At 55.7% G+C, this 9,920-nt stretch overlaps 1 protein-coding gene across 1 annotated transcript; it reads left to right on the forward strand.

Annotated features, from left to right (window-relative positions):
• Positions 1 to 3,879: 3,879 nt before the first annotated feature.
• Positions 3,880 to 9,306, forward strand: CCN5 (cellular communication network factor 5). Its single transcript, XM_074157530.1, has 5 exons — positions 3,880 to 4,058; positions 6,427 to 6,643; positions 7,266 to 7,517; positions 7,720 to 7,913; positions 8,460 to 9,306. The coding sequence occupies exons 1-5, from the start codon at positions 3,999 to 4,001 to the stop codon at positions 8,481 to 8,483; spliced, it is 747 nt and encodes a 248-aa protein (XP_074013631.1). The 5' UTR covers positions 3,880 to 3,998; the 3' UTR covers positions 8,484 to 9,306.
• The last annotated feature ends 614 nt before the right edge of the window (positions 9,307 to 9,920 follow it).

The raw sequence follows: 9,920 nt of genomic DNA on the forward strand, positions 1-9,920 counted from the left end.
GTAAAAGATTGCCTGGCCCGTCCCTTGGAGTGGCCAGTCCTCCCAGCCCGGCTCCGCTCTCCAGTTTAGGTGTGAGAACCAGAGGGAATAAAAATGGCCAGACAGGGCTGGAAATGGCCATCACCACCTCTCTCGGCTCTTACTGTTTGAAACTGGAGCCGGATTCATTCTGGGTAGGAAACAACTTCCCCATCCTGCCAAAAATGAAGGTATTTCAAAGTTTCCCAAAGCCGGGGTGTTTCCAGAAGTCTCATGAAAAACAGCCAGCAGCCACCCCAAAGTGTCCAACAGTTGAGGGAGACCTGAGAGATCTCCTTTTCAGCTCAGGGCTCTTGGCTTTTCCAAGCTGGGTGTCTGTCCAGCTTTCCCACCAGTGCTGTCCACCCTCCATGGCCAGCCCTGCTCCCTTGCAGAGGGGATCTGAGCCAGGAGTGCCCAGAGCAAAGTCCTCCCCACCAAGGTATGGAGCTAGGCTCACCCTGGACCTATAATTTCTCTTTTGGTATGAAGAGGACCAAACCCAGCAAGGACATGGGACAGCCCAGGTGCTCCCTGGCAGAGATGGATGTCCAGATCCCGGTCTGGCCTCAGCCAGCTCTAGGGAGGGTGTCCAACACATGGCGTAGAGAAAAGAAGGGAAGAGTCTCAAGCAAAGGAAAGGGATGGAGGGAGAATACGGTCTATATCCATCACAGATGGATGCAATTTCAGCTGAGCAGGGCGCGCAAACGAGAGCTTTGCAGTGTTATTCACGATGGCACGTTAAATTGCACAGACATGAAAAAACCCAGCTGTCTAAAATGTAAATTCACAGGGTCAGTTCCTTCATTTCTATAGAAACAGCAGAGCTTGCCAGCGGCTAATTCAAAGGAGATGTATTCAGATCCCTGTATCAACTATTCTCTTGCAAAACTTACCACAAAAAAAAAAAAAAAAAAAAAAAAATTACAACACCCCCCAAAAAACCTGACAATAATACCATGGAAACTGCGAAGCACAACATATGGACTTAATTACTAGCTATGAAATCACACGTATGGTACAGAGCACATATGGGGTACGTGCTCCAGAGGGGAAGGGTTATAACTGAGTATTTATAAAACGAACTGCTAATGTGCTGCTCTTGTGTGGCTTTGGAAATCAAAGCCTGCGCAAGGGCTGTATCCCTTTGCTGGGCTCTGCCTGCAGCCCCTGGTCACCTGGCACAGTGACCTGGGTGGGCATGTGGGACCCCGAGAGCTGGCAGAAGGGAAGCTCAAGCCCATGTCACCCATGGAAAATCCTCCTCAGGAAGGCAGAGTCATGGTAGACTTTGTGGATACCCCTCCAGCCAGCTCCTCTGGACACCCCCAAAACCCAGCGAGGTACCGCTGGGGATTGCCGATGCCATCTGAAGTATGGACAGCTGGCCAGGCATGGGACGGTGGCTTTCGCCCCTGTCTGGCTGCTTGACTTGGTGCTGCGGCTCTCTGTCACTGCCTGAGGTCTGCTGGCTTCCTAGTGATGTCATACCATCACAGTGATGTCATACATCGCAGTGATGTCACCTTACTGCAGCATAATCCCAGTTGGCATCAGGTGTGGGGGGGAAGTATTGTGCCCTCTTGTCCCAAGCTGAGGGAGAGGGTAAAGGAGGGGTCCCCACCCCAAAGAGCCGAACCTATACCTAGGAGAGGGCAGGCACGGGGGGTTAATCACCAGGGGGCTCCCTGGGCAGCCCTGAGCCCCAGTCCCCCCAGGGTGTGCCCTGCTGTCCCCCCAGGGGGTGCCCCACTGCCCCCCCAGACCTCACACATGGGGCTGTTGGCTGCTCCCAGAGCCTCTCCCTGAGGGCGATGAGAGGATTTTATTTCCCTTACCAGCACTGTCACCTGATTTCTAACTGGGAAATGAAGTCATGCCCATTAATCAGGAGTCCCTAATAAACACAAGCCTGGAATAATTAATTGAACCCGCCATCCCCCTGCGGCAAGGCTGGATCAGTGCTTTGGCTGCTCTCAAGCCGTTGCTGATAGAGGCACCGCAGCCGCCTCCGGGATGTCTGGCTGGGCTGCAGCATCTGAAGCCCGTGGGAGGGCTCCATCTCCAGGGTGTGGAGGAGCAAATGGCAGCACAAGATGTGTCTCCAGCCTTTGGCATCAAACCTTCTGGCTTGTGACCCCACATTGGTAGGGCCTGAACCTCCCTGCTAGAGAGGATGGAGCAATGTGTTGTCCTCACACTTCCCCGGGTTGCCTCCAGGCAGGGCTAGGGCCGTGCAGGGAGCTGGGTCTCCAACACGAGAAGCAGAGACTCCAGCGCCAGGATAAGTGACAGCAGCCTTTGGAAGGTGGCCTGGTATTTCCACAAGCTGCCATGGCCTCGTTAACAGACTGATTGCAGCTAATGAAGCAAAACCAAAGCTGAGAATCAGGGTGGTAATGGGGGAGCTCTGACTGTGTGTCCTCCCTGCTCTGTGGCTTCCAGGCTATGGCAAGCGGTGGAGCTGAGGTCAGGATTGATGCTCAGGTGACTGAGGACCTGTCACCTGCCTTCGCGAAAGCAAAAGGAGGGGGGGAAATGATGGAGGGCAGGATGGGACATCACTCCTAGTTGGGCAATTTCAGTGCTCTGCTTCTATGGCACCCAGCTCCTCCTGTGTGTTTGCCAACATATATCATAATATATGATATATACCACAGTTCTCATCGTGCCTGCAAGGCAGGGACAGTCTGGGCGCAGCCACCAGGATCCATCCCTTGGGCCAGGGCAGGAGCCCCCAGTCCCCAGACCACATCTTGCAGACAAGGGGAGTGCGGGAGAGGAGCTGGGGAGAGCTGCAGGGATTCCCGCATCCTTACCTGAGCTCAGGCCTCTCCTTGGAGCTCTGGACTCACAAATTGCCCTTCTTACACCTTGTGATAAGATCTGGGGGATGGGAATGTGGAAAAGGGGCTCAGTTACCTGGAGGTCTTGAAGTGTTCAGTTTTTTCTTTTCCAAAGAGCCAGCCTCACCACGAGGAAAGCTTGCAAAGGGCAGATCGAAAAGTGATAAAGCGTTGGGAGGCAAATCCTGAGCTCCCGCTCCTCTTCCCCAAAGCTGGATTTTAAATTGGGGTTTACAAGGCTTGAAACCAGCAGGGCCACACTGCAGCCCTCTCTGCATCGCGTACCCCGGGCAACACAACACGATGTGCATCCAACCTGCCCCCCCACCCTTCCCGACAGCCGCAACCCCACGCAGGATGGGGATGCTGTGGCAGCACCACCACCCCAGCAAACCCCTATCTGGCTCTTGCTGTGACAGAGAAATGGAGAAGAAAGCGCAGCCTGGAGAGCTTGCCTGGCAAACTGCTGCAGCCTCAGCTGCCGGCAATCAAAAGCACGTCATACACTGTCCCCAGCGATGGAGGGACTGGATCCTGCCCTTGACTACAGTGTGGACAACTCACCCCTGTCCCACAGCCTGCTGTGCACTGCACCCAGCTTAAAATACAGGGGAGGATCACCTACAGAGCAGGGACAATGTCCCAGAGCAGGTGGTGGCAGGGCCAGACCTGCCAAACCCTTCAAAACCCAGGAGGAAGCCACCAGCTCTGTCTGGGCAGACCTTGATCAGTAGGAAAAGGGATGGACCTTCCCTCCTAGTTATGGCTGCCAGCAAGGAACTGGTTCACCCCACCAGCCTGGCTCTCCTGTGCTCCCCAGGGACAGCGTCCCTTCCTCTTGCTTGCTGTCTGGGTGGACAGCACGTTCTCACCTTGAGGGGAGTGGAAATGGCAGCTGGAATGTGGGCTGGAAAAAAAAAAAAAAGAAAAAAGAAAGAGAAAAAAAAAAAAAGAAACTCTTGAGGCTTGTCCAAACCTACTCATGTTTATATTGGAGCCCGTGAGTGACATCAGAGCAGGGAGAGTATAAACACCAGCAGGACCTACTCGGGGCTTTAAAACCTGCGAACACGCCGCTGCCTCCAAACTGCCTGGGGGGTGATGTGCTGAAGTGGTGGAGGGGAGAGCAGTATGAGGCTCCAGCTGGAGAAGCAGCTCCTCTTCCTCTCCCTCCTCTGCATCCTCTCCAAGGTAAGGGAGACGGGGCCCTGGGGTGGTTTTAGCCTTACTCGGGGAAGCACCCGGTTCTTGCAAAGTGAGATGCAGGGAGGGCTGGGGCGTTACAACAAGCCCGGTGGCTACCGGTGGCTGGCTGACGGGCTGTATTTATGCAGTCCCAGGGGGGCAGAGCTAGGCTGGGGAGCGACATTTGCAATTAAGCAGCAGGGTCTTAACGTTCATGGGCCAAAGTTGTGCAAGCCCACAGAGCAGGCAGGAATGACAACAATGCACTGTTTGCTCGCCCGTCCCCGCAGCTCTCCCAGGGCTGTGGTATGTGTCCCTGTGAGCAGCAGCTCGGCGGTAGCGGCTCCTGCAGACTCCTTGGTCCCTGCCCAGGCTCCCGAGGCAGGGGGCCAAGCAGCGAGCACCAGCCTCGGCATTACTCAGCTCTCCCCCCACTTCCCTGGGATGCTCATGCAAAGCCAATGCCTCCGACGCGATTTGGGTTGTTGCAGTGATTTTTTAATTATTATTTTTTTTTCTCTTGGACTCCGTGTGAAAATAATTGCCTGTGCAGAGAACAGGAAAGTTGAAAAGTTTGGCATATCTCAGCTCCAAGTTCTAATTGCTGCTTAAAACCCAAAGCAGACCTTCTGCAAGCAGGGACAGCATGGCAGCATCGTGCCTATTTGGCTCCTTTCCCAGACAGTTAAGATCTCTGATAGGAGCCACATTGTCATCTAAAGACAAGTTAATTACAAGGAGCAGGGGGAAATGGATTAATGGAGTTGGCTTGGCTAATCTTTCTAAAACATTGATTTGTAATAGCAACCTCCTGAAAGATGAAAAATGCCCTTGGCTGCCTGGGTAAGCTGTGACAGAGAAATGACTCCTGCTCCAGGTGCTCACGAGTTCCTGGAGAATCACCAAGGGCCCTCGTGCCTCCAGCCCAAACCTGGCCACCACAGCCAGTCCTTCCGTCCCTGCTGCGAGTCCCTCTCTGGTTTCTGCTACACTAATAGTGCTGCTCGTTGATAAAACTAGAACAAGACACAGATTGCCCAGCCCACTTTGGATATATTTTATCTCTAGCTGCTGGCACTGACTTATCTACAGCCCCATAAAAAACATCCGAAATGCTGCAAATGGGGAACAGATAACACACCAGTACCTACCTTCTCTGTTTAACTGGTCATGTCAGACCTGATGCTACTGGGAGAAACTAAAAGAGAAAGAAAAACAGTATCTAAAATCCACATGGTCCAGCCGAACCCACCGATCTCTTGGCAGCCTCAGCAGACAAACCAGTATGTGGACCAGCACAGGATGAATTTTTTGGTTGCACGTTTGCTGATCTGCTGCCTACGCTGCATGAGCAGAGCGTGTGTGTTGCTGAGCAGCAGGGCTGCCGGGGGGCGGCTGGGGCTGCTGCGGGGGTCTCACACACACTGCCGGGCCAGGACTGGCAAAGCACTCCCTTCCAAACTGCAGAGCCAGGTCCCTTGGCTTCAGGCCCTGTATGTAACAGTCCTGTCAGATATGACATGGCGGCAGCACAAGCGCTGCCTGCAAAAGCTGTTTGTGCCAGGGTAATTGCGTGAGCAGAAACGAGCCCTGGATATAAAGACCTACCTGCCTGGTGAACTCCTGCAGGCACATCCCTGGCAAACAATCGGCTGAGCAGTGCACAGCCCTGCCCCAGGGATTACTCAGTCTAGCTTGGAGGTGAAATGGAGCTCCTGGTCCTCGAAAACGTGTCTATCTCAAGGCTGCCCGCCCAGCAGGAGCAGGCCAGGCAGAGGATGCTGCAGCCAGGGCCAGGCAGAGGATGCAGCTGGACCAGGAAGGAAAGCAGGGAGCTTTGCTTGGCTTCAGTCCCCCAACTGCCGATGCGATGCCCTGTTTCTCAGCACAAAAGAGAGCTGTTAAGACTGTTTGGAGTGATGTGCTGTGCCCTCACCATGTGCATTCAGGCCCTGCAAAGCCACATCTCCAGCTGGGCACAAGCCACTGCCTCAGTGGCTGGCATGGGGCAGGCTGCTTTCCCTTCCTTCCTCCTGCTGGGCTCCCAGCCCCTTAAATAACCACCACTACCTGGGATGTTCACCTTGTAGCTCCATCCTCCTCCTGCGTATTCAGAGCAGTGACAGGTTTAAGTCCCCATCCTGCAGAGCATGCCTGATTCTCCCTGGTTTTCCGTAGGTGCCAATCATGCTGTGCCCTAGGGGGACAGTAGTTTTCCAGGCTGCTTTGCCGTATTCCCGTGGATTTGCAGAGCCTCCCTCCACTGAAAACCTGCCTCATCGCTGGGAGAAGGTTACCTACCTGTCCTAGTGAAATAGCAGCCATTAGCCAAAAAACAACCCGTATGGAATCAGGGATGTCTTTGCCTCTGCAGGTGTGTGCCCAGCTGTGCCGGCGACCATGCTACTGCCCCTGGGTGCCACCCCGCTGCCCCCGCGGGTCCCCCCTGGTCCTGGATGGTTGCGGCTGCTGTAAGATCTGCGCCCGGCGCCTGGGAGAGCCCTGCGACTTCCTCCACGTCTGTGACCAGAGCCAGGGCCTCGTCTGCGACTACAGCGCGGCGCCCGCGGGGACAGGAGCCACCTGCAACTGTGAGCACAGGGGTGCCCGCGTCCCCTGGGGATGCCCCCACGTCCTCAGCCCAGCGTAACCTCAGCCAGCACTAAGCATCCCGCAGCACTTCCAGGGAAGCAGTTGAGGCTCTGAAAGCATCTTTTTTGAGACTGATGGATGCAGCTTGGCCTTGGGGCTGTGTCACAGCTTCAGCCACCTCTTGTGCCATCCCCAACTAGGGATTCAGGGTGGTTTGAGCAGGGATGAACACGGGGAGGGAGGGCGGTCCTGGGTATGCTGCGGTCACCCTGCCAGGGCTGGAGCTTGGGGGTCCTCCAGAGAAATTTCAGAGAAACCTTTTCTAGCCTGAACACCCTGAAAGGCTGGGTCAGAGCTGAAGGGCAGTAGGTTCCTCACCAAGTGGTGAGCTGCTGCTTTGGAAAGACAGAAGATCAGAAGAGGAGGCAGGAAGGGGAGGAGGTTGGCTGATGTACACACTGCTGCAAATCCATGTCTGCCGCACACACTTCTTAGTCACCTCTCTTACCGCCCCATTCAGTCCCTTCATGCCAGCCCCACAGTTTGCCCCAGCAGTTCCCTCTGCCATCCACATCTCTCTGTCACTTTGTCCCTAATGGTGTCCCCGGCTGTCACTTGCAGTTGAAGACAGCGAGGAGGGTTGCGAGGTGAACGGCCGGGTCTATCGAGATGGGGAGGTTTTCCAGCCCAGCTGCAAACTCCAGTGCCGCTGCCTGGATGGGGGCTTCACCTGCATCCCGCTCTGCCAAGAGGATGTCCGGCTGCCCACCCCGGACTGCCCCTACCCACGGCGCGTGGAGGTCCCAGGGAAGTGCTGCCCTGAGTGGATCTGTGAAGTCCGGGACCAGCACCTCCTCCGGGATGCTGGGGCAGGTAAGATGCAGGACATCCCAGTAAGGGGATGCCCACGCAGGTCCCTGGGGATGGTTTCTTTACCCCAGACCGTGAACATTAATGGGAGACACCTCATTGCACATTGCCCTGCCATGCAGGGGTATTTCTGCAGCACCCACAGGGCACGCTGCACAGAGCCTGGCTCTAACCACCCTTTTTCCCCTCATCTCCTTCCATTCAGCCCCTGGGGCAGTGTCCCCGCTGCTGCCATACCCCTGCCAGGAGTGGGGCACGGAGTGGAGTGCCTGCTCGGCCACCTGTGGTGTGGGCTTTTCTACCCGTGTCTCCAACCAGAACCGCTACTGCAGGCTGGAGACTCAGAGGCGACTCTGCATGGCCAGACCCTGCCCGGCCCTGCCGGCAGCATCCCCGGCGGTAAGTGAGGGCCTCAGAGCAGCTGGTGCCTCTGGGCAATAGGTTTGTCTGAGAAAGGGAAATGCCAGCCAACACAAGCCATGGGACCCCCCATTACCTGTGGGCACCCCATCAGCCCCCCCCAGCCACATCCTGACCATGTCTCAGGGACAGATAAACCATCTCCTGAAACTGCACTTGGAAAACAGCTGATGGCAGGTACAGACCTGAATTTTGGGGTCTCTAGATGTCTGAATCCAAGAGTACCGTGGATCCCATGTAACCCTGAGCCCCATAGGTGGCCTCAACCTGCCCCTATGGCTGGATATGCATCTGCAGCTCCTGCCTGGCTCCCTGGCTACACCCGACAGGCAGGGCTCTGCCACCTCTTTAATTAGCCTGGCACACCCCAATTACAGACATAGTGCAAAACTGCCTTGCTTGCATGCAGCTGGCGCTTTCCAGGGCCAGGCACCTGCACTGCCACATGCCCCTGCTCCCTAGACGTGGGGGACAAATCACTACCCCCTGACTCCACCCCCATCACTCTCTGCTTTTCTTTTCCAGAGGGGAAGAGGAGGTCGTTTGTAGCTGTGCCCACCCCGGTCGCATCCCAGAGCCAACGCCTCATCCCGGCAAAGAGTCTGGCACAAGCCTGTGGCACTGTGGTTTTGGTGGAGATGGAGGACACGTCCCTTGGGAAACTGGGGAAGAACTGATGGACTTTGGCTGCAAAGGAGGGTGGATACAGAGAACAAGATCCCCGTGTTACCCAGCACCTGCCTGTTCTGTGCCCCCCACTGCCCCAGGCAGGGTTACTGAGCAGCATCCCTGAGTTTCTCAGGCTGAATGAAATGAGAAATGGGGAAACCCTGCCCCGAGCATGAACCCACACTAGAAACCAGGAAGTGGTCCTTTGCCGGATCGGTGGGGCTTTTGGTGAGGTGATGCCACTTCTCCACCACGTCACTCACGAACACAGCTCTGCCTTGCGGGGGCTGCGAGAGACTGTCTCCAGCACCTGGAAGCCCAAATTCTCACGGGAACCCTCACGCCCTGGTGCCTCCTGGGGAAGGAGGAGGTTCATTGTTGCACACCACAAATCACGACCACGCCAGGCTGAGGAGCTCGACGGTGCACGAGCTCAGCCGTCCCACGATATCCACCCTGCAGCCCAGCAGCCGCCTTCCTGGGCACGGGCAGAGGCATCCTCCTGATGGCAGCTCTAATTCACCTTCCCCGCATCTCTCCAGAATAAACACGAACCTTCCTGCTCCGCCCGGGCTCCTCCTCTCCAAAGCGCTGGTGGTTTGGCAGGGCTTCGGCGAGCGAGGAGCTCAGACGCAGGAGACACCGCTCCGCAGCACCAGACATACCGCCTGCCATCCAAGCACATACCCCGCGCGCCAGGGCCAAAAGAAAAGCAGGAAAAAAAGAGAAAACAAATCGCAAAGATGAGTCGGGGCCCTCTCCCGACAGGCTGAAGCTGCTCCAGCTGTGCAAGAGTCAGCGCAGGAGAGCTGCTCGGCAGCTCTGCCTTAACTTTCTTCCAGCGATGATCCTTCTGGGCGACTGAAAAATGAAACCCAAATGCCCTCTAACGGCCTCGCACAAGCGTGCAGAGGGAATGCGTGTCCCACGGCAGGGCGAGAAGGGCAACTTGGAAGGAGCAGCAGTTTAGGTGACGTGTCCAGGTGAGATCTGGACAGTTTAGGTGTGTATTTGTGGAACTGAAAATAAAGATGTGCTCATCTAGGTGCCGAGCTTGTCTGGGCCTGTCTGTGTGGGGGTGATCCCAGCTCCGGTGAGCCCCTGGGAGCTCTGCTCACTCCAGCCCAGCTGCTGCAGGAAAGGCCTGACCCAGGACTGGACGGCTTAGAGGCACCTCAATTCAGGCTTCTTAGAAAAAGAAAAGAAAAATAATAATAAAAAAAGTGAATCAAAGCACTGGGAATGTTATTACAGTATATTATATCCTGGATTAAATTCTGCCCCTTTGCTTTTAGCCAGCCATAACTCCGTCAGCTC

Source organism: Numenius arquata, chromosome 12 (genome assembly GCF_964106895.1).
Source record: "Numenius arquata chromosome 12, bNumArq3.hap1.1, whole genome shotgun sequence".
NCBI classification, from domain to species: Eukaryota; Metazoa; Chordata; class Aves; order Charadriiformes; family Scolopacidae; genus Numenius; species Numenius arquata.